Source organism: Accipiter gentilis, chromosome 11 (assembly GCF_929443795.1).
Source record: "Accipiter gentilis chromosome 11, bAccGen1.1, whole genome shotgun sequence".
In the NCBI taxonomy this organism is placed as follows: domain Eukaryota; kingdom Metazoa; phylum Chordata; class Aves; order Accipitriformes; family Accipitridae; genus Astur; species Astur gentilis.
The window spans coordinates 33,539,135-33,564,140 of NC_064890.1; the positions used below are offsets into that span (position 1 = coordinate 33,539,135).

Consider the following 25,006-nt stretch of genomic DNA (forward strand, 5'->3'; position numbering starts at 1 on the left):
CCAGATACACCTGGACCATTTGTGACAGCAGTTTGTCAGTCCTGTCTTCAGTGACAGGGATGCTACAGCCTCCCTGGCATGAATTTTTCCACTGTATAACCATCCTTATAGTTAGAAAAAGTACCTTAGGATTTATTGACAGTCCCTTTTACTGTTAAATAAAATGTTTACTTCTCATTCTATCCTTAGCAGACTCAGAAACACTCACCTCTTTATAACCACTGATTATGTGTTGGGAAAATACCTCATTCAGTCCATTCTTCTGTAGACTTGTCTTGAAAACACAACCACCCCAGCCTTTCCTCATTTGTCACTTTATCCAAGTTTCTTACCATTCATGTTGCTGTCCTCTGAACACTCCATCTGCACTTTTTTTTTTAATTTTAGAAGGAGGTATCCAAGACTGTATGCTGTGCATCAACTGAAGCACTAGAGTTAAAACATGCCACGACAAAAAGCGTATACCCAACAAGCATATACCGGGTATTCTTCTTTGCTCAAGTTCTTTGTGGCCTTCCCACTTTACAGAATTCTAGATGACATTTGGAAGATAAGATTTAGAGTGAAAACTACTTTCTGCAGTAAGATTTGCAATCATACTGCAAGCATCACAGCATCTTTGACTTAATAGTAAACACACTTCCATCCTATAAGTGTGAACCATATTCCCACTAAGGCTGCACTAATACCCTCTGATCCAGACACGACCTACATGACATTCCTACAAAGCAATTTGACTGGATCTCTAAGCCCAGTAACTGTTTTTTTTTTGTTGGTGGTGTTTTTTTCTTTTTTTTTTTTCTTCAATCAAGCAACACTGTATTTCTAATGACCAAATGTGCAGCCAGCTGAGCCCAGTGAGTTCCAACAGGTCCCTTTCTCTCAAGCTGATGAATTTCTGCTGAGTGATGTCTATTTGTAGAAAGCTCTAAACAGCTGCCACACTTACTGCAAATTCCTCCCTGTCTGTTGCCTTTGCATGAGGAAATACAGCACACCTTGAATCTGTTTGACCTCTTGCGTATCAAAATATGAAAGGTGAGAAACTAGCACTTCCCATGTTTCAGTAAGATGCAACACAAACATCATCCCGAAAACACTTTGCAAAAGTCCACTCCACAGCACAGCTTTGGCTCCCATGACACTGGCAAATGGTCTCCCGAGGTCAGTGACACAGGGTAAATCTCCAGATTCCTACTGCCGGACTCGTCAAAACCATTTGCAAAGCGTGCCACGAGGTACTGTAGCACATCTGAAAACCAAAGCAGGTACAGACGACCCAGCAATGCATGCTCCAACCACACCTCTCTAAGCCAAACGGGTAATCGTGATGTTTAACTGTTGTTCTTTCCCAGGCTTTAGGCAGAGGTCAAAAATACGGATATTCTTCTGTTCAAGCTCTACAGTGAGACTTCCAGTGCAGGTTGCCAGTTCTATGCCACAAAAAAAAAAAAAAAAAGCCACAATTTTTAGCTGTTGCAACTACTACCACCTACAAAAATACAAATTTGGATTAGCTGTCCAAGACTGAATCCTCCATGAACTTGTTAGAGCTGCCTGAAGTCCTTTCTCATTCCCTGCTAAGCCTGGATGGCCCACGATTCCACAACAATCTTCCCTCACCTAAATTACTGAGAAAAATTGTTACAGCCTCTGAAATAAAGTTTTCTCCCCAAATCCTTCTCCATCCAATATAAGCAACAATACTGCTATGACTTGTAGGGATATTTTTATGAGTAGCCATGTAGGTACGTTCGAGAGTCCCAGAGCCTCTTGAACACATGAGGAAAGCCATCCCCCCTTCCTCCAAAACCACCCTAGTGTTTTAATTGCAATACTTAACACCCGCATTAGTTATAGCTAGATTCTGCCGATAACAATCATGCTTTTCTAGTTAACATTGAGCTAGACTTCAGCCAGAAAGTATCATTTGATACTATTTTTATACCAAAATCAGTTTTCATCAAAATTACAGTACTTAAGAGAATACCTCTTCTGTGTTCAGATAATTTTCAAGTACAGTTCTGAGTTAAACGTATTTACAGTGTTACTTCAAAATCTTCAGTTTGAAGTATCCCCAACAATTTCACCTCAATTACTGTAATTAATTAAAAATTTGTAAATTTGAAGTAAAACATATCATAGATTTTTTATAAAGAAAATTTGTGTTAAAGGTCAGTTCTCTCATCATTTTTCATGACGATAAATTTGCCTTTCAGAAGCCGTTCTCTTCAACACAGAAGCTCAAGAAGGATGGCCCCCACGCAACAGAACTGCCCTACCTACTGCTCTCAGTGGAATGGAAACTAGAGACCAATCTGCTCCAAGTACCATCATCTGCAGCCAGGATCATCACCTAATATTGGAATTTCTTAACTTCACTCCTTTCAACAATAAAAGGAGGCAGAAATCATTTTCTCTAAGCCAGCCCAAGAAGCACTTCTACATATTATTTTTTTTTTTTGCTCTGGCTACGTACTCTGGCATAACAAGGCGAGCAGCAGACACACACCAAGTTTCCACCATCCAGATGTTGGTTTCCAGGAATTCCAGGTACGTATTGTGGATGTGAACACCAGTGCTCTCCACACCAACCCCAGTGCGGGTGTCCAGAGCAGACTCTGGAGTGCACTGCAGTACGACCTAGCAGTCTGCACGTGGCAGCTGAGAACAGTCAGAGACAGCGGTGACTCTTTTGCAGCCATCTAACCTGTCCACTGTCCACCCATGCCTTTTCTGACAGGACCGAGTACTATACGCTCCAGAAAAAGGCAGACTTTGTCAAGAATCTTTTGAAGATCACTTGTTTCAACTTTCATCTGAAGGATAACAGAAAACTCCTGAATAATTAATTTCCAAGCATACTGAAGCATATCTACTTAATAGGTCAACATATATGAGAAGCTACGTACATACATATAGATGCATAAAAAAAGTAGGAATGAAGAAGGAATAAAGAGGACTAAAGACAGATTTTAGGATTGATATGGATAACAGGAAGGTAAAACTGCTATGAGAGGATATACATAGCATCTCCTAGTAAAGTGTTAATGTATTCCTCTTAAAAATAAAGACATCCTGATTAAAACAAACCCAACCCAAACAAACCCTTCCTATTTTAAAGTCAGAACCATCAGGACAGATCTTGAAGGTAAGTTGATTTCAAGTCTGCAGAAGTCAAACTCCACTGATGATGCTACAGAGGAATTTTAGAGAGTCTTTCAAGTTGCCGCCACACGGTCTGAAATTTTTTGTCCCGTGCAGCTGGCAGTAGCCTTATTGAGGGAGACCTCTCTGCAAACAGTGCTCTGCCCGGATGGCAGATGAACAACCATACTCCTTGCAGCTGTTGGAAAAATGAAAACCAGAACTTTTGAAATTCCACTCAATGATCATCCACAGAATTTCATTGTTTCATTCCAGTTAGATTTGTGAATAAGTTTTTTCATTTGGCCCGTCTCTGACATCTCTACCCATTACCTCAAGCTCAGCACAAATAAAACAGATGACCAGGTCCTTCTTTGAAAGCCTTGTCATGTCTTTCCCCTTCATGACAAACACCCCCATTCTGCCCATCGCTGCCTAAAACCTGGCACCCTTTTTGATGCCAATTAGAGCATTTGAAAAACAGGCTGTTACCACACTCAGCTCCCCACCTACCATGATACTCAGCCAGGCTTCACTGTGCCGCGTACTCCCAACCTGTCTATATACATCTCACTAAATAACGAGACCGTAAGCTTTTCCAGTCGGCAACCTGCTCTTTGTTTTACCTACATAATACACATAGCACAATTAAATTTTCAAACAAGCTTTTAAGCTATTACAATAGCACAAGAACAACAGAACTGCCAAAGCAGCTGCAACATTATTTTAGCAATTGGAGGATTTGGCTTTTACACTACCTATACCTTTAGATCCTGGTGGACATTCAGTTATATCCAAGTCCGTTTCAAGGGCATGCTCAGATACTAATTCAGTGCCCAGAGGGCTGTATTTCCCAGATGCTACTTCAGATGTCCTCATTAAAGAAAAAGAAACTTTCAGAAACTTTTTTTCTCTCATATTACATAACTACTCTTCCTGCATTTTCTATTTTTTTTCCTAAAAATTTAGAAGTCTTACTACTTTTCATTTTAAGAAATAAATTTACAGCTTAAAAGGGACAAGATTTTGTTTCTAGACAAAGTTCTATTGTTTTTCTTTCAAAAGAAGTGTTGTCTGATTTGTTTGGAGGCGACTCTGGTACTCTGCTGCTATAAAGAGTGAAAATTCCTGACGCCAGGTAAAATTCTCAAGCTTTAGGGGGACTGGGAACTGATAAATAAAAAAAAGCCTTCATAAAAGTTCACTGTACAGCCTAAAAAATATTAACCACATAATTCAGAAAGGAAATCTGGGTCCAAGCAATATTCAAGTCTGTTTCATAACAAGGAACCAAATTTGACTCAAATTTTGGACAAGAATAAGTCAACATGGCATACAGGGAAGAGACTACCATCTTCTCATTTTCCATAAGAGTATAATCCAAGGCATTAGAAAACAACTATATTGGCTTTGCCACGACATGGAATACATTTCATATGGGTTATGGAGATATTAGTGCAGGTATTGATAGAAGGTTGTGTGGCACAGTGGAAGAGGAGGAAAATAAAACAAGAGGAACAGAACAGTGGCAAAAATACAAGAAAGGCTAGAAAAAGAGGGAAAATCTTAATAGAAAATGAGTATCATACTTTATTGGACTCAAACATGAATAGTTGAGTCAACGTCCAAAATCAGACTCAGTTGTCATGACCTGTCCCCCAGAGACTATTTTCTTTCAGGTTTCAGCTTCCCTGGAAGAAGAGCTCACTACGGGACACAACAGTAACCTACCAGAGAACCACCTACCAGTGGCTGGCATGCTAACACTGCTACACGACAGCATCAGTGAGATGCAAAACCAAGCCTTGTGCTAACTGAAGATATTTGGTGTTTCTGTTAATGTCTGCTCGATATTTTGGGAAATTTAAAACTAATAATTACGATTTCATGAGTTGACGATTAATATGTTCTCCTTTAACCGTAATGACATATCACATTTGGTATCTCATTTAACACTTCCTTTATAGGTTTCATTTCATCTCTCAATTACAGTAAAAATTGAATTATATAGTTATTCTTCCTGCCTTACTTGCTCTTGATTTGAATCCATTGCATCTGGTTACCACCTGAGAATCAGAAAAACCATAGGTATTTCTGCCTCCTTTCAGTAGCCATTTGGCAGGCTCTGCTACCTCATGTGCAGGTCTTAAGTGTCACTGAAGGGTCTGCATGTACCTCTGCTAAGAACTTCACCATCGGCCCGCATTCAGCAACATTATCACTGTAATTAATGACAGTATATATTAAAACAGTGAGAAGTATGATCAGCTTATAAACTGCTGGGAGGGAGGGAACAGATAAACTACGTTGCTCAGCCAGCATTCCTGCAACAACACATCTGGTACGTGTAGCTAACTTTTTATCATCGTTCAGTTGAATGATATATACAACGGACAGATGGCTGAGGCAAATCACAATTAAAAAGACAGGAACAGTGGTAGATAAAAATAATAATTAAAAAACCCCACAAAAACCCAAACCCCAACAGACAATTCTGCCTTACCTTTCCTTCTGAAATCAGTGGCAAACAGGAACAGAGCTAGACCTTCACTAGGTCTTTCTGGAAATCTTAATCTACAACTATAAATTTGTGTTAAATTCACAAGACTGAACAGCCACCCTGCTCCTTGCCTTTGATACCTCCTAGAAAGTATTTGGTACCAGCACTTTTATCATTATACCATTGCAGACGCCAAAGTGCTGACTTGGCCAGACTTCGGCAAGTCTCCTATTTCTTTATTCCACAGTCATGTAACACTAGCAACACCTTTGAGCAATTACGTGAAGGCAGCAGCACTGGAGACAAACAGTGAGTAAAGCGCAAGCATCAAGAAAGAAGGGTGGCAGAAACGGAGATAGGAGACCTCAGGGAAATCCAGTGTGAGCAAGAGAAACGCAGGATTTTTTTCTCTGTTTCAAGGAAATGGATAAATTTCTGGACACATTTTCCAAACGGAGAACAACAGACGTATCTGTGTCCATCCAGCAGTTGTGTTCACAAACGTCCGCAAAAACCAAACAGCAACCCAAAGTGAATCCACTGTTGCTTCCAACAACTGGATGCAGTTTAACAGACTGCATCACAGGGAGGATAGCCTGCTGCCTCTTGTAAAGCTTGGGAAAACTAAATAAATGCATGGGAATGACACAATCTTCATTCTCACTGCAAAGTAATGTTCGCCCATCGAGAGTGACATTTTATTCATAGGTCTTCACAATAAAAATTGGAACGTATTTTTAACATGATGGTGTGGAAACTAGTTTTGCACAATCAAAGGGGTTGCACAGAAAAAAAGCATTTATTTATATTCTTTTCACAATTTAAAACTTCATTTTATGTATTCTTTTTTTTTACCTTAAGAGATAGGGTCCTTTCAATTAACCAATTACAAAACTAACTAGAGATAATACAGTCTTACAACAGTAGGCCAATTGGTTTTAGCCAAGTTTGCAAAAACCTAAACATTAGCAGAAGAATGCTGGATCCCAGCAACTGCCATCTCTGACTTATCATTTTTAATACTGTTAGCAGCAGCAAAACAGTAGCTCAGAAACTAAAGGAATAACAAATACACGAGCTCTTTGTGTCTGTCTGCTCTATAAAAACTATCACTTCACTTTTTTCATTGGATTAAAAACTAAGGGTTTGTATTTGAACTTTAGAGAAAACTGGAAATACAAAGCAATATACAGTGGAATGTATAGTATTGTCAGAAATTTTTCAAACTTTTTAGAAGCATACAAAAATATAACTCTTCCTATGGCACTTAACTAAATATCAGCTAAAGAATTAAAAAAAGTAGCACAAATTATTTTAAATATTAATTGGGCATGAAAATATGTTTATATTTTAGATAATAAGAAATACAACATTTTACCTACCTTCACGTGTTGAATTCCAGTTTGGTTTTAACCTAAGCCACTCTTCTGTATATTTTCAGTTTACTTACAGATCAGTCTTTCCAACATTACAGTCATGTGCATAAATGTGAGCATGCATGCAAGCTTCTGAAGGACTGATTCAGCAGGAAATCTAAGTGCCAGATCCTGCTCCCACTGAACTGAAAGGGCCATAGACAGATGCATGCTAGAATGTATACTGATCAGTATAGAAGTCTGTCTTACGGGGGTCACCAGTCTCCCACAATTACCAGTTTTCAAAGAAAGGACTAGGAACTCCCATAATATGAGAACTACGGAACATTTTGTTAATTTGCTACCCCATGCCAGGCAACCAAATTATTTGTGTGTTAACCTTCAAATATGTTAGGAAACGCTAATCCTTTAATATGTGTTTAATAACTCTCAAATTTGGGTCTCAAACCCACTTTTAACCAATAATTATGAGTTGTGACCAGGGTTTTCAAAACTGCCACATGTATACAGGCAGCTCAGAATGATTTTCACACAGATCTCACCATCCAGAACCCTTCAGCTTTTCTGAAAGTTTTAACTGCAAAAAAATAAATACATCACTAGCTTCACATTTGTTTCATTCTCATTAAATGGCTATATGTATTTAGAAATGGTATTAAGGACCACCTGCTTCCCCCCCCGCCCCGATATTCTGGTTTTGGGGTGGGTTTGTTTGTTTGTTTTCCCTTTGACTGTGTTCCCCTCTCACTTGTCCTCTTTGTAAATGGAGGGTCTGAAAGTTCTGCAAACCTCCTCATGCAAAAGTGTTTTAGGAATGTAAAAAATTATGTTATGTCTTTAAGATTAAGAGTTCAGCATTATGTTATGATCCTTAGTTTTCTATGTCTTTTGTCACTGACTAAGTGGGAGCAGGACTGGGCCATAAAATTATAGCTTCAGCAAAAGGTTCAACAGCTAGTAACTTCAAGCTTTATCATCAAAGATCATGTCCCAACTACCTATTCCAGTCCAGTTGTCCAATGGCATCAATTGCTGCTTTTATCAGTAACAATGTTTATATATTTTTTTTCTGTTCAAGTATAAGAGTTTCCCCCCGTGAAAACAATGTCACTAAAATATCATATGAAGTTCATTGCAACACAAAGATTACTGGATGGTAAAAATGCTGCAAGTGAGGTTACTTTCAGCAAAAGTGGTTAGTTGCCATCCCTCCCCCCTTTTTTAAAACATTTTTTTAAGGACTTTAAAAATTAGCATTCATTAATAAAGGACACGTTAAATATAAACACAAAGCCACACAACATGCATAAAAAAGAAGGGTTAAAAATGCAACTGTATTTCACAGACACAAGTCACAGTCATTAAATTAAATTATCACGCATACATTATAACTTATTTATTATTTCAAGCTATACAGGCAACATAGCACCAAAACAGAGAAATTTCCTCTAAACTTGATGAACAGTACACAAATATTTGTTTTTGAATTTTGCAAACAAGTGTTTTCTTTCACTTTTATTAGAATTACCCTAAAAGAAACGCACTATCCCAAGTCTGGTTTATGACATTATTTGGGTAGTGACATATGTTACCAGTTATCTCTGAAAAGGCACCCCCTATTTCCAAAGTTTTAAAAACCGAATAGCATATGCTAACATTAAGATTTCAGCCAGTGGGATATTAAATAAATGTGCTGTATTGGTAACGAGGTATTCTGAAGTTCAACATTAGGCAGCAGCAGAAGTAGAGGTAAAAGACTGAAGCTGGTTTTGAAAACCAAGTTCACTGACTCTGAATTCCCTTTTAATATAAAAGAATATCTTTAAAGATATAAATATTTTTTACACATTAGGAAAAGTGAATGAAGGCACTTACACATAGCATTTTTTTTTTTGCATTAAAATTAAAACAAATAAATATTTTACTTATGCAAGTTTGGGCTGCTTCTGCTCCTGCAGAAGTCAATGGGATGCCTGGCAGTAACAACACTGGAAGGGGACTGGGATGTCAATTCTTAAGAAAAAAATAAGTATATTAATTAAAAGTAATAACACATTTCTTCCACTAGTGCAAAGACAGAACTACATTGAAATTATTCTGGGGCAACTAAAAAGAAAACTGAAAAACTGGAAAAACAGCCACTTTCAAGAATGTTAAATTATGTGTCTGAAGGGCAGTAAGTAATAGCAGTAAGATATTTCTGATACTTAAAGGTAACTTAGAAGATGAGCTGATCCACTCTTTCTATGCCTATTTTCTCTGAAAACACAAGTAATACTTATGAAATTACATAAAAATCCTAAGACTGAGGATAAAAAATAAAAACATTTATCAACATTTCAGACAAACAAAATACAAGTATCTTCTGCAAGGGTCAAATCTTGCCTGTATCACTGACCATAAAGACACCTCAGCACAATCAGATTAAGACCGTTCCCAGAGAACACAGAAAAACTAACATTCTTAAACTGTAGTTTTGTGGGACTTCTTTTTTAATATGAACTGAACAGTTAGTGAAACAGTTGTCTGTGTTACTCAATTTCTTGACTAACAAAGTACAATCAACATGACTAGTTTGGTGTCAGTGTTTTGTTCTTTTAATAGTGTTAGTACAGCATAAAAGCACTCTGCACAAGTACTATTCTTGGGAAAGTTGTGTCTGTCTACTTTTAATCTAAGGTTCCTTTAATTACAGAAAATATCTTTAAAAACTTTAAAGTAATTAAGAAAAGAATACTACAGTTATCTGACTTCGCAACTGATATATGGTAAAATTTTAGTACAAACTCTTCATAAGTCTTAACTTTGAAAAGAACTGGATGCATCCTATCTCAACTCACAATATAAACGTGAAGTAAAAGAGCATGAAGCCCAACACGCTAAGAAAACAAAGGTAAGAAAATGGAGTGCTAATGACCACTACAATTAACTCGGGTGAGGAAACTAGAACACCTCAAAAAGACTGTTAGTTTGAGGTAAAACCGAGGATGATACAGAGCAAAGGCATAACTGTTTGCTTTTGTGGCAATACTTGTTACCTTCAAGTTACAGCAGCTTCCTGTGCTGCATCTGCTCAGATAAGACATGCAGAGAGTAAGCTACCTGGTTTCCAGCGTGCCATGAAGATTTACTGACAATAGACTACTGCAACGACCTTTAGGTAACACTTAGTTACAATCTGGATTCAGTGATCCAACTATATATTCTTTCTAAAGGAATGAGAAAGGATGAGAGGCAAACATATTTCAAGTTGTGACATACCTGGCTAAATTGTCTCTGATAAAATTTAGCGTGCTCTCCACACTCATATCAGAATGAAAAGTCCTAACGAAATACAAAGCTTCCAAGGTAACATCAGCTGCTACCACCAGCTGCCTAAGCAGGAACTTTGCTGTTTGGCTACCTGGCTTTCCAAGGGTTTTGGTAAGCACTGAAAAACTATGGGAGACCAAAAATAAAATAAAACTCCTAAATGTATCAAAATTCTTGTCATCCAAAAATGTGAACAAACTTTCCTCACTCTGTGAAGCTGGAGGGTATTGTCTTCCCATATATGAACAGCCTATTTCATTCCTCCAGCATAATTCCTCCTCACACTCCATAAAAACTTTAAAAAAATTGTATAAAATGAAAGGTACACAGTACAGTAAAAGCATATATGTATCGGGAATTTTGAGAAACTTGTTTTCTGTTGTGCAGCAACAACCTAGGAGGCATAGAAAAAGCGACTAGAAAGGAGGATATGACCACTTAACAAAGAAATAAATACCAAAATCCTAAAAGAAACTGAGATAAAAGGGGGAAGTTTCAGTTAGCAGTCAAATGGAATCCTTGAAGGGAAAGCACCATAAAGAACCTCCAATACGAACAGCATCCTAGATGAGTAAAAGAGTTCTCACCTGTTGAACAGCAGAAGGAAGAGTGAAACAGTATGTATGTTCACATCAGAAGTTTTGTCCTGTTACCTTGGCAGGGCTTTGGCACTGGAAATCTCCTAACTTGCTACTGTGTGTCAAATTATTTCCCAGCCAAGTACTGCTAAAAATAATATTTTATTCTCTAGTATACCTACTTTACATTGGTGCTATACATGAAAGGTTTGCAAGATTTTATATGTATCTGCACTATGTGTCTGAAGATCTGTTGTATCTAAACATAACCACTGATACAGCTGATTTGGTTATATTCCCACTTTTGGTCAGGTAACAGATGATTGTTTGGCTAAGAATACTTAAGCATGTGGATATGGGAAATGGTGTTCAAAGGAAAAAGCTTTGTATTGAAAGTTGCAAAGCAGCATTCTTTAACTCAAGCTAGATTGTTCTACAACTCTTTTAGCACAAAACTGTTAAATCTAGTAATTATGGTTCAGTTTTAAAAACTTGCGGTATCTTTGCAAATTTGTAATATTCTCTCTTTTCATGCTTTAAGGAAAAAACAATTTCGTGTCATTAGGGTCAGAAAACCTGAACCACTCTAATGAAGATTAATATAATAAACCAGAAGTCTTACTGCATGGACTAAACACAAAAAGCCAATAATGCACTGTGGAAAGAAGGGATACAATAAAAATCTATACTAGAACAAAGTACTCTTAGCCAGCTGTCAGAATGCGATGGAATTTTTCTTGATGTTATATAATGTGACATATGGTTTCCATACTTTTTAGCTTGTAATTTATTCATTCTTTCATGAAGTTTTGGATCATTGCCTCAACCCCTTCACCAATGAAACTAGAGTAGTCTAAAAGAAAAATATCCAAGATATATGGGCCAAATTTACTGTTGGTGCAACTCCATTAAAATAACCAGCTATATTTACCTCAAGTATTATTTAACTTATAAATATATTTACAATATGTATATATCAAAATACATACACCTGTATTGTAATTTTTGTACATCAAAAAAGAGGTAGTGTATGTAGATACATGCCAATTAGGCAATTAAATCTTGAAATCAAATGTTTCAAACTTTGAAACATTTGAATTAAGGAATGTTTGTATAATTTTTATCAACCTCATTTACATTAAGAGTTGACAGCAATATTCTTTGAAAAAAAAGCAGAATCCCTCAAGATGAATGGATTGGGTGTAAACCCACTCCCTTTCCTTTGGGTTTTGATAAAAAAAGGGGGGGGGGGGCATGATTCAGTTTTTACTAAAGAAAATTCCCTCAGAAACTTGCACAAAATTAAGAAAGTAGAAGATGTAAGCTACATTCTAAAAAAATCATCGTCAGAGTCTCCCAATGACCTCCAGATCAAACAAATTCAAGTTACTGGCAAAAGGATGTGTTTCCTAGCCATCCTCCATGTAAATCTTCAGAGCATCTTTCTGGCTTGGCTATCACTACATGAAAATTCTAGACCAAATTAAAGTTTCAAAGATTCAAAAAAAAATAATCAAAGTTTCTGAATATGTACAACATTTCTGAGAAAGTGTCCTGGAGTGGTACAAGCCTTTAGAATTTGAGATTTACTTGCCTCACATCCCTTTGGACAGCTGCAGAAACCGGCAGCAGAGGAGTACATAGCCTTTAAGCTTCGTAACGGTCAGCTCTGGTAGCCATAGACAGACACTATAAAGTGGAACAGCACATAGCTGATAAACTGCAGAAAGCATCAAGCAGAATTCTGGCTTCAAATCACAAACAGAGCGTTCCTTGCAACCACCCTATTGTGCATTCACAAGATATGTTTTAATTACATTGTGTAAAATGAATCAAAAACTGAGAGGAATGGACTTACAAGGCATATTGCTAAAAGCCTTCTATCCTCAAATATAGCGATAGCTAGTGGAAGAAGTTAGAATGCCCCAATATGGAAGAAAGCATAAAAGACACTGACAACTGATAAACTAGAACAGTCCTTCTACACGGTGGATCAGGTTCTTGACTCAGGATTCTGAATTAGTCTTGGCTAATTTGACTTTTTCTGATTCTATTTCTGCTGGAGTCTCAAATCCCAGAGGAAACTACCTGGCTATGTAAAAGCTGGAATAATCCATGAGCAAAGCTTTTAGTTCAGACATGGTTTAGGCAAAGCTACATCAGAATGAGGAAAAGGTTTTTTAGGCAATTCTGATACCCATTTCTGAACTGGCTCGGCCAGAGACAGGGACAATATTTGAGGAAGTCAAGGAGTTGTTCCAGGAAAAGCAATTGCTCAGAAATTCCCTTCCTTCTACTCACCCTCTCCACATATTACATTTGTGCCATGAATGCCAGATGTAAAAGACGGCAAGAACCTATTATGGCAACTTACGCTACCTGTGGGAAACCTTGCATTTCAGTTTCTACTTAAGTTATGACATTGGAATCTCACTAGTAGATATAAAAGTGTAATGCATTGCTGTCCAGATACATAAATATTACTCAATACTTTTATCAAAATTATAATAAATATATAGTGTTTTATCTGGTTCTTGCTGTCTTTATAGAGAAGGGCATAGGCATAGATGTGACATGTCATCAGTGACTCCAGCCTCCAGAGAGCGTCCAGTCATTAACAGTCCCCGACATTAGACCACATTGTACGCTAGAAAGGCATAAAGCTAGGCAGAGCCATGCTCTATTGCTAAACTATCACATCATTACTCAACCACCCATAGGGGAAGGCTAAACAAAGCCGTTTGTGCTAGGCTACAACAGTGTTTCTGTGACTAAAGCTTTTCTTGCTTTGTCATAGTAGTTGTCCTCAATGAATACATTTTGCTCTGCTTAAACAGCAACCAAAATTAACGGAAGTTTGTGTATTGGCAGTGTTAAAACTAGCTAAATTACTAAAAAGTGACAGCATATTTAATAAGTGAGCCTGCTCTTATCTCCTGACTCAGCCGCGTTTGTTTCTGCACACCACCCTGTGACAGTGTGATGAAATTAAAAGTATTACCGAATGAATAACCATAGAGCTTGAAATCATATCTAAAACAGAGGCCACAAACTCTCTCTCTGATGACTAGATTCCATTCTAAACTTGGATTTTGAAGGATTATAATGGCTTTTATGTCAATTGAGATATAAACCAACATGAAAATCTTTGCAAAACTAAGCCATATGTAACGTTTACAATACATTACAATAGCTTACAGGTAACCTACTAACGCAGGACAAACTGCATCACTCTGGGAACGAACAGGCTGTGAATAACTTTTGATCTAAAAGGAAAAGAAACATCGAGTTCAAAGGCAACTGTGTGTTGAACGCCCTGCTTGTCTTCTCAGCACCTTAAGTACATACATTAATTAAACATTAGCAAGTCACCACTAATTATTTGGCTAATGCCTAAATAAGATACTCTGATGTCTGTTAAACACAAACCCAAAACTCTGTTTTGCACAGTGGAAGAAAAAAATAACTGTGGTGAATTATTAATTCAAACTTTCATTTTAAAGCCTATTGAAATAAATTAGAATAGATTACATAAACACTAATAAGTTATTTAAAGTTGAAAAGAGACAATATTTTAAAAATGTTTCTATGTTAATTCAAAGAACCAAATTACATAATTTTATTAATTAAAAAAAAGAAAAAAAAAAGAAAAAAAAAAAGAAAAAAAAAAAAAAAGAACTGTTGTCCTAGCCCATCTCCCAGGGATGTTAATGACAGGTTTTTAACTGATTTTGATGGAACTAGAACTGGATCCAACCTCCTTTGATTGCTACTATTATCCTTTAGGATTGAGCACAATAATAAATATTGTTGTCAAATCCACAGCTTGGGAAATATAATGTACTTTGTATTGTACAACTTGTTACGATTACTTCAGCACGTTAATAATCTGCTAGTAGCAATTTTAAAGATTAATGGTGATTACTGTAGGCATTTTTACACATTAGTAGACAGTGACATGTAGACAATAACATATTATAGTTACATACATAATTATACATAGACAGCTTTAATTAGTCACTGTTTTAAAACCACAAATATAAACTTTTATACACAAATGTACATGTAATATGGAGTAAAATGTTTGATGACAGAGTGTAATATACAGGTGTGTGAGTCATTTTATACTTAAATATAGTATTAGAAAAAAGTTATGCACTAAAAAGCTTTTTTTTTTTTTTTACAAATATAAATATGTCGATAATACTACAGTATAAATTACAGCATATGCTTTAAATTTAAACACAGGTCAAATCATAACCCTTCAAAATAGAACAACCTATTAGGTATTGCTATCAGCTATGATGATTTCTGGTAATTTAAAAAATATTCCCTATGATGTTTTATAGAGCATGGTACTGTTCCCACTGAAGTAAATGGCTGTTTCCCATTTAATTCAATGACTGCAGGAACAATTGCTTGATAAAACTACATAGACTATATTCCACATGCATTATTATTTCACTGTTATCAAATAAAATAATAATATATTTTTTTAAAAGGCAAGGGGAAATAGAGTGACAGAAAGAACAAGAAAGTGAAAAATATTAGTGAATGCTATCGTACCGATTTCCACGGTCCCCGATGCCATGAAACATCACCAGGGCAAGAATGCACATTACATTGTGCCATATTAGGTGGCTTGTTTAGAATTTCACAGTTTTGATCACCCAACATTTGGCCAGTAGGAAGCTGACAAATCACCAGTCTTGTCTTTATTCCATCTCCACAAGTTTGAGTACACTGAAATACAGAATTTTAGATGCAATATTTTTGTTGAGAGTCATCACATACCATTAAACCAAAAAGATATAGCAATAATCAGTACATGTCATTACTTACTACGTCTATTTTCATATTCCCTGGACATTTAATTCAAGAATAAGGACTTACAGTCTAATCTCATATAATGAAAGAACTATCCTCTCACAAAAACATTTATCAAACTACATTTTTGTAGTTTATCAAGTGATTTTCCACAAAAAGTCTCAGATACAGACAATCTACTCTATCAAGGAGAAGTAACCATTTTTGAGAATAAATGAGCATTTGTATCTCTCTGATAGGAGGAAAAGAGTGAAATTGGTCCTAGAACTAGTTTTCCCTGCCAGAAAAGAGAAAACTCAGACGCTGGGCACACTTTCTCATAGTCTAACTTATACAGACTTAGAGTAAAATACTTACAGGATGTGTTTTCTGGGTTTCAGTTTTCCTGTAATTCTGCAATACCAGACAAAAATACTAATTCTCATTTCTAATGAGCTACTAAAAATAATGTGATCAAAAGTGAGCATGTTCCAACAGTTTATAGCTTTTTACTGTATTTCAGAGGATTCTAAATTAGACAAAACCTGCAGCATCTGCATTAACCAGAACCCCAAGTCTCCAGCTATGGACAGAAAAAACATGACACTCAGACTGGCCTCAAGAACTAAATGGCTAAATCTGGCCAAAATGAGGGAGAAAAAAAAAAAAGAAAAAAAAGTCACTCGAATAATTTTTCTTCTTTTCCCAATTCTAGATACTGATGTATCAAGAATAAGAAGAGAGGGCAGGATTAGACTGAATGACAAACTAACCAGCTTTAACACTTTCTGTAGTGTTTGAGAAAGAATGCATGGTCAAGATATGACATTACATGGCATGGAGAAACTGTTCTTTTCCCAATAACATATAATGTTTCATCAAAATATTCTAAGACAGGCACATCTTTTTATCTTGTAACTACAACCCAGTAGATACTACTACTTGCAGTTATTCTAGTTATTACCTATGAAATTCGATGTAATAAAAGTTTCTTTATAGCTTCTTGTGCTTTTTTTTTTTTTAGACTAGCTATTACACTGAGGTTTTTCTGCATACAATTCATTTTTTGTAACAGAAAATAATTTTGTAGGTCCCAAGATTCAAGACGCTACTCAACACTGAATTATATGTTGTACAACCTCAGCCTCACACAATACTTGCTTCTTTTGGATGTACATTTACACTGCTCATTTACACTACAGTTCTGGATTTCATCAAAGAACAAAGTTTATCTAAGCAGGTTGAAACTCATTCTTTTTAAATAAGTAAAAAAAAAATGGTATTCAGTTCCATGCACAGTCAAATAATTATGTTATTATTTCTAAGCTTATGTGGTAAATAGTGTTTCCCTTTGAAAGTGAAATGATCTTACTTCTCCCCAGTTTCCATAGTTCCATCGTGGGCAGGGTCCAGAATCACAGTGTCTTGACTCTGGAGGTTTTGTTGCCTCATCACAATAACTAGCACTTCTTCCTTCCTCATCTTGACATACTACAACTCGACGGTGAAATCCACCTGCACAAGTACTAGAGCACTACCAAAACATGTAAACATATGTATCACCATTGCATAATCAGAAAAATGTAAAATACATTGGTTAAAACAACTTAAAATTAAAATTTTTTAATGTTAACTTTCAAAACTGAAATTTGCAAATAAAAATTACTACTATGTAGAAGTATTTTAAAGATGACATTGCACAAAAATTACATTTTGAATTTAATATATTCTTCATAGTAACAATAATTTTTTTTTAAATAAATGTGTTTCTCTTTTGACCAAATCTGAACTGCAATAACCTTTCTAGAAACGTTAACACACATGTGAGAGAACAGATTGATATATTTAAAAAAAATTAAAATTTCTTACTGCTCCCCAGGGTCCAGTTCTCCATTGATATCCTCCCACAGAGGGATGGTTCCACTGGTTTATATTGCCTTGTGGATGGTGTATTGGAAGGTGACCTGTTTCTGGAAAATGGCTTGGATGGTCATGCATTTTCGGAATATGATGATAAACTGGTGGACATGGTGGCATGTTACATTCTTGTTCTTTGGAAGGTCGGCCTTCAGGATCACAGTAATTCTCGTTGATTTGTTGATGATAGTTGACACAGATAACTTGTCTTGTTACTATTCCACTATCACAGGTAACTGTGCACTAACCAAAAATTAACCCAACATTTGTGACAGAACATTGATAATTAATAACCAAAGACAGTTATATTTATTTTTGACAGTAAGAAACGTGTACTTTGTTTTTTTCAAGGGATGCAATTTCAATCACACTTGCACAGAATATGAAGTCTCAATTTCTAACCAGAGACTTTGGCCAATAATCTAAGTTGACACGTTAAAAAAAAAAGTTACAATTAATACTTACAGGGGACCAATTTCCAACTTGCCACTCTCCACATGGGCTAAAGCAGCTTGAAATTTCAGCTGGTCGTGGTAAATGAGCACAGAAAGATTCATCTGCTATTCCTCCATAAGCATCTCTACAACTCACATAGCGAGCACGATCACCCTTCCCACAGGACGCAGAGCACTGTCAGAGAACAATCCAAGCTCATCGCACTTTAGGAGACCAAAACAAGATCATGCAAGCATCCAAAATACTAACATAGCTTAGTATCAGCTTGACTTTAGAATTAAACACCGAGAACCAGATTTCCATCTCACAGTGATAGAGCCATGCGTTCAAGAAGGAAAGTGAAATATTGCTGGATGGTTTAGGCCTTAAGAATTCCTGCTGGCTTGGAACTGAATTGCACGGCCTTAATTCTTGTGAAGCAATTCAGCGTATCTGAACAGGTAGCATTTCAACTATAACATGGAATCAATATACAGTTGCAATGGCAATTTTTTTTATTTCTTAACAACAGAAACATTAGAGAGTTACTTCCAGAACATTTTAGTTATGATGCAATATTTACATCAACTAATAAAAACTGATATTCACAACCCACTTGCCATTCTAATTTATATTAGCATATTCCATTGAGACCCTTCTAATGCCTTTATAGCTGAGAAGTTCAAGGTGAATTTAGTGAAGAGTTTCTGAGTACCCTCAGTCTATGCACTCTTTACTGCTATTTACTTAAGATAGTTGTGTAAAGATATAATTGTCTTCTATGTTTGCTAAGAACCTCAAGGGATGAACACACACCCACATTTTTATAAATAATTTCAAATTTTCACATTGCTGTCAAGTAAAACTGATTTTCAACACTATCAAAATAAAAACCTCTTTCATTAACGTTTGTGTAGAAACCATTTTTTATAATGGTTACTTTACAAATTATGTAAAATTAGACCTTTAAAGACCCAAACTGTTTAATATTGCTATTCATATAAAAGATTTAAATCATATTTTAGAATGAAAGAAGTTCTCTATACAGAAACTGATCAATTATTTAAAAAAACCCCAACACTTCCTTGCACACTCTCAATCGTACAAAAGCTATTTTGCTCAGAATCCCAGCTCCTACAACCCTGTTCTTCTCCCCTCCTTATTTTCCCTGGCTAGATTTGAAGCAAACAGAATTTGCTGGGAGTGTCTATCTCCTTAAGAAAAGGGTTCTTAAAAAAAAAAATAATTAGAATTCCTTTAAAATTTATCCCAAGCAGATTTCAGTCTGAAAAAATACATTGAGAACTTTATGGAAAAATGGGTGAAGGAACGGAGGACTGCTCTGCAAGATGTGACCACTATTACATTACATACTGGGGTCCATGATCCATATCTCCATTGAGTCACCTTCCCCACATGAACTAGAGGAAGCGATGTAGTCCATAGTTTTGTATTTTCTGGACAAGAGGGCAGTTCGCATTCCTGCAGGGGCGAGAAAAAAATAAGCTTTCAAAGTATACATTTTAGAAGACCCAAATGTAAAGCAAAATGACTCCACCAGAAATAGATCCTACTATTACAATAAGCCAGCATTAGTTAGCAAGTAAATACCATCTTCTAACTTTTCCCTGGTGTTATCCAAAGGCTTTTCAATTAAATTGTTCTCTTTTGTTGCAAATCAAGAAAACTTATTTGATGTTAAAACTGTATGGGTAATAACTAATAATATTTGCACTTTGAGAAAGAACTGTGTTGGGCAACTTGCTGGAGACAAGGGGCATAGACATGACTGTGTCCTGTTTCCTAGCCACGTGCAGTACAGAAGAACTCTGTGAGGATGGCTGTGATGTCCTGTCCTTTATACCTTCAGCTACTCAGAACACAAAATTACCCAGTTACAGGTACCACAATTCAAAATACAAAGCTTACTCAAACCCACTGTTTTCGCATGTAAGTGGAAATAAATGTATACCAATCTTTGGCTTTTATATTTTGAAATCCTATTCAAGAAGCCATCAGAGGGCTGGTAACTTGCGACTGGTTTACTCTGAACCATAGAATCCTTTTTTTCCCCTCTCTCCTCAAGACAAGCAGCAGAGTATGCCCTCAAGGAAGTACATGGTTACCAGCATAGCTGGATATAAACGAGATGTATGAATATGGTAGCCAGTTCAACATATTAATACATAGTACGTAAGATACCAAAATGCTTTTAGTTAAAGGTAAAGTCACTGACCGTATTAAAAACATTTATTCTGACAAATGATAGATTTAAGTTAAGGGAAGTGATGAAGTAAGTAAACTGAGACAAGAAGAAAAGGTTAAGAACAATATTAATATCATATTGAATCATAATTCATGTCTACACAGTTTTGAATTAGTATTTTTCCAACAACTGAAGCTTTCTTCAAGTAACCACATTGTTCTTTTAAGAACTATATACAAGTAGAATTTTAGAGAATAGCAAGGCAGTTAGGTGCTATTGTTAAGCATCATAGCAAGCAGACTCATAATATTTTACATGTTGGAGCTTCCTCCGCCCCCAAATAATCAAAGGCCTTTCATCATATACTGAACTTTCAAATCTTCAATCTCTAACTTACTCTTCTTTTACTTAATTCCCTAGGTCAAATTTGAAGTTCAGGAAAAAAGCAGATAGTTTGAGTATTTTTTTCTCGTTTTAGAACTAATTTCCTGCAAGTTCCCTCAAAGAGTCAGTAGACAACACTTGTATTTAGATGCTTTTAACTAAAAAGCACAATCAACTGAAAGTTATTTTTTGACTTACTTGGTTATCTCTAGGACGAGTAGCAGCATTACATTCCCTGTCATCATCCAAAATAACTCTGTAAGTCCCAGTAACACATTTGACTGCACGCATCTGATATCCACGTCCACACGTTACAGAACACTGTTAAAGTCAATAATTTCACACACTTAACACAGCATCATTTATAATAAAATTGAATTTTTAATTACATTTTCTATTTTAAAACTCCTTCTAGAATGAATGGGAATGACTACTGGGATGGTGTTAACCTTCTTCACAGCAGACCATTTGGTGCTTAAACAGAGTCCACAACACACCGATATTTTGGCTATTGCTGAACAGTGCTTGTGCAGGATAAAGGCTTTCTCTTTTCTCCCCTTCCACCCCCTGCAGTGAGCAGGCTGGAGGTGAGCAGGAGATCGGGAGGGAACACAGCCAGGACAGCTGACCCGAACTGATCAGGGGTACAATCCATGCTATATAATGTCATGCTCAACAATAAAAACTGGGGTAGAGGAAGGGGCAGGAGGGGGGGAGTAAAGGGGTGGCTTCCCAATGAATCACTAGCTGTAGCTGTTAAATGTCTTTCCTGTCACTGTAGAGTTTGACAAGAGTACACTCAAAGGCAGCACCTAAAATGTTAGATGGCTGAAAATATTATGACATAAATACCATCCTATAAATGTCATGGTTCAAGCACAAATACTGATAAAAACCCAGGTCATGAATAGCTATTACCACAAGGTATGGTGGAAAAACTGCAATGGAAAGCTCTGCTCCAGTGACATGGATTGGTAAATTGCTTGTACAAGCTACTCCAGCATGGCCATACACACTGGTTTTTTTTATTCAGAAGAATTATATCATGGGACTGAATTAATTTTTTATTTCATTTTTGCATTTAGCTTGTAGGAATGGAAAGCCAACACCTTGTGATCAAAAGATTACTCAGAAGGAATTCAACATCATGGTAGACAACAGCATGGTTATCTCCAACATGAAAAAATATTACATGAGAAAAGTTCTATACAAAGTAAATGTTTAAGTTAAAAATATACTTAATGTCTAAAGGTATATTTATTCTGTATTTTACTACCAGGTTATATATAAAAAAAATAAACTTCAGCTGCTATTCAGCTATGAATTCTCACTAAAATCCAAGAAACACTGAATAATCCAATAGTTCTGTTGGTTTGAGTAACCTGATCTTATGAAAGCTCCATGAAATTGAGTACCTTATTTTTTAATTAATTCTCATCTATTTGCTGACAAAAGTTTCCTTCACAAATTCATTCACTTTTTTCCAGAATTTTGAAGCCACTCTGGTATACATTAGATGAGCATCATTACACACAGGAACATATTTTTCAACAACACTTTCACATAAAGAGATAGCAGATCTTTTATCGCTGAAGGTCAAAACAAAACATAACAACAAAATACTAAGTCTTTTTCCCTGCTATTATTAGCATATACGCTTCTATGATCTCAAATTAAAGCTACCACTTAAATATGCCCACACACCTATAAATATTTGGTCTTTTACCTGTCTCATTCATCTGAACATTTTGCTATCTACATTTTCATTATTCTGGAGATGTAATGCATTCATGTGTAAAAGTGTCTTTGATAATAAGGCTCAGGGTCAATGACTGGTTTAGGTGTGGGTGTTCCTAAATTACAGGTTAGATAGCCAATAGAAGCAAACAAACATGTGAATCAGTTCAACTAAAGTAACTACTTAAGATCCAATTAAAATATTTAAAAGGTATTGTTTTGTGATCACTCAATCTGAACTAGAAAACAAGAAGCCAGGAATTCTTATGTACTCACTGATCCCCAAGGCCCTACTTGCCAAGATGCACATTCATGAAGTTCACAGGCTGTTATTGATTCTGGTCTATCATTTGGATTACAGAAATCATCTCTCAGTTGTTCATCATTAAATTGGCACCATACTTGACGATGCTTCATTCCTTTGCCACACGTCACAGGACACTGTAAAATTATTAGAGTCATCAGTTTGTAAAGACATGAATCTGCATTAATGGCTTTACTTTCTTCTAGTAACCTGTTGGATAAGATCACCTAAATAACAAAAATATTCCACAAATGCAAGAAGTCCAGCAAAACTAGATCTTTTATGAACCCTCCATTTCCTGTCAACATCAACCCAAATGCTAATACAAAGGAATCACTATTAAGTTTCTGAAGCTACAAAAATATGAGAACAATGTAGAAATCATTTACTTCCATTTGAATAAAGAACACTTGTTTAGAATATGAGTGCACATATCACAGCTTTCACAGGAAAAATGTTTAAACTATCCACGATTGGTTTATACCTATATAATCTATAGTAAAACAGAGAGAATTCTGTTCTTCAGTTGGCTGGATGGTTCTCATTGCTTCATAAAAGAGGAAGGTATGCAACTTTAAGTAGCTTCACTACCTCATTTTAATGTAACAAATTTTCAGAGAAAAATGAATTCTAGGTGTGTTTTTCAGATGTTCTCATTCCATTTGTACATCTGGGATGTTTATCAACCAAATCCTAGGACTTCAGAATTTTTATTATCATGTATGCCAAAATAGCCAGAACAGAAAACCCAAACACTTAAAGCAGCTTATTTCAATATCAGTGACCAGGACCAAAGGCATCTTAAGTTTTACATGGTTCATTACCTCACTCCACTCACTAACAGACCAGCTTGGACATAAGAATTCATTGCAACTCTGTGTTACAACTCTTGGAAGTTCCCGGCATTCTCTGTCAGGAAGATGACGACCCAAATTGTTCATACAAAAAGCTTCTCTGGTTCTGACACCTCTTTCACAGCTCCTGGAACACTGCAGTGTATAGACAATATAATGAAACGGGAAACACAACATGATAAAGCCAGGTCAAAATACATTATCAGTCTTAAAGCCAAAAGACATCAATGACTGTGTTAAGACAAATGTATCCTACATTTAATCCACAGACTGCCAATATGTTCATGTGAGATAAATTTGGCACTTTGTTTAATAGTTCCAAGATAAAACTCTTTAGTGAAGATTAAAGCTGAAATTGTACTTATTCCTTTTCTCCAAAATAATCTCATAACTAAATTAAGACTGTAAATAAAATATACACCTTTAACCACCAGATCTTCTCTGCTGACTTCCAAAACCAAGCTGCAAACAATTTAGCTACAGTTTCTTACAAAAATATGAGGTAGTCGCTGAAATATAAAGATTGGTATTAGCTCCTCCTACAACTCTGCATTTGTCAAACATTATTTTCTTTTACTTAAACTAAAAAAAATTGATAGAGAAATAAAAATTTGGTATGAGCACTAACCAGAACTATAATGGTACAATTACAAGGTTTTGAATTTGTACCTCTGACCATTCTGTGTAGTGCCAACTTGTTAACATACAGTCACCATGGCAGGGCTCTCTGGTTGGTGGTTTCTGCTGATCAGCACAGTACTTATCATCCACTGGAACACTGAGTCCTTTTGAAATAGAGTACTTCATGCAGTGGATCTCTATAGACCGATACCCTGGGCCACACTTCGATGTGCAGTCACTTTTGCCAACATTGTGCCACCTACAAGGATAAGCTGTTATAGGAAGCTAACTACGTTTTAAAAAATAAGACCATGGTGAATAAAGCACTCAGAGAATGTACCAGGAATTGTCATGTAAATATAGATACGCATTTTTAGGGAAGAGATAAAACCGTAAAATCTCTCTCATGACTGGAATTTTCAAAGCAATATAAAAGAATTTGACTCACAGGCTTAAAAACATCTTTTTAAATTTAAAGGCTCTTTTGTCTTGATCTCCTAGGTGACTTTGAAAAATGTAAGCTATAATTCTAACTGTTCATCCTCTGAACGCGTGGGCTTTCTTGGAGTGCAAAAAACACAAGTCTGTTTCAAATTAGTTCCAGTTGTGGGTACCATTATGGTGAAAAATGTATTCTGCCCAGCAATACAAGTTTTTGTGCCAGGATATATAGGACAGATTCACTATCCTAACAAAAGACTTTGTACTTTACCAATAAAAATTGGAAAATTACAGTAGTTCTACTTAGATTCAGAAGTGTAAACATAACGTATAAACCCATTATATGAATAGATTTGAGGAAAGGAAGGAGAGACAGGAGGGATGACAG

General features: G+C 36.1%; 1 protein-coding gene across 1 annotated transcript in view; it reads right to left on the reverse strand.

Moving 5' to 3' along the window:
- ADAMTS20 (ADAM metallopeptidase with thrombospondin type 1 motif 20) overlaps nt 1-25,006 on the reverse strand; it is a 96,971-nt gene that overhangs the window by 20,297 nt on the left and 51,668 nt on the right. Inside the window, exons 20-28 of the mRNA XM_049814260.1 lie at nt 24,226-24,436; nt 23,527-23,691; nt 22,675-22,839; nt 20,860-20,982; nt 19,446-19,553; nt 18,102-18,266; nt 17,589-17,879; nt 17,092-17,253; nt 15,480-15,656 (exon numbers count right to left, since the gene is read on the reverse strand). Of these exons, the coding sequence (XP_049670217.1) occupies nt 15,480-15,656; nt 17,092-17,253; nt 17,589-17,879; nt 18,102-18,266; nt 19,446-19,553; nt 20,860-20,982; nt 22,675-22,839; nt 23,527-23,691; nt 24,226-24,436 (1,567 nt within the window). The remainder of the gene's footprint in view (nt 1-15,479; nt 15,657-17,091; nt 17,254-17,588; nt 17,880-18,101; nt 18,267-19,445; nt 19,554-20,859; nt 20,983-22,674; nt 22,840-23,526; nt 23,692-24,225; nt 24,437-25,006) is intronic.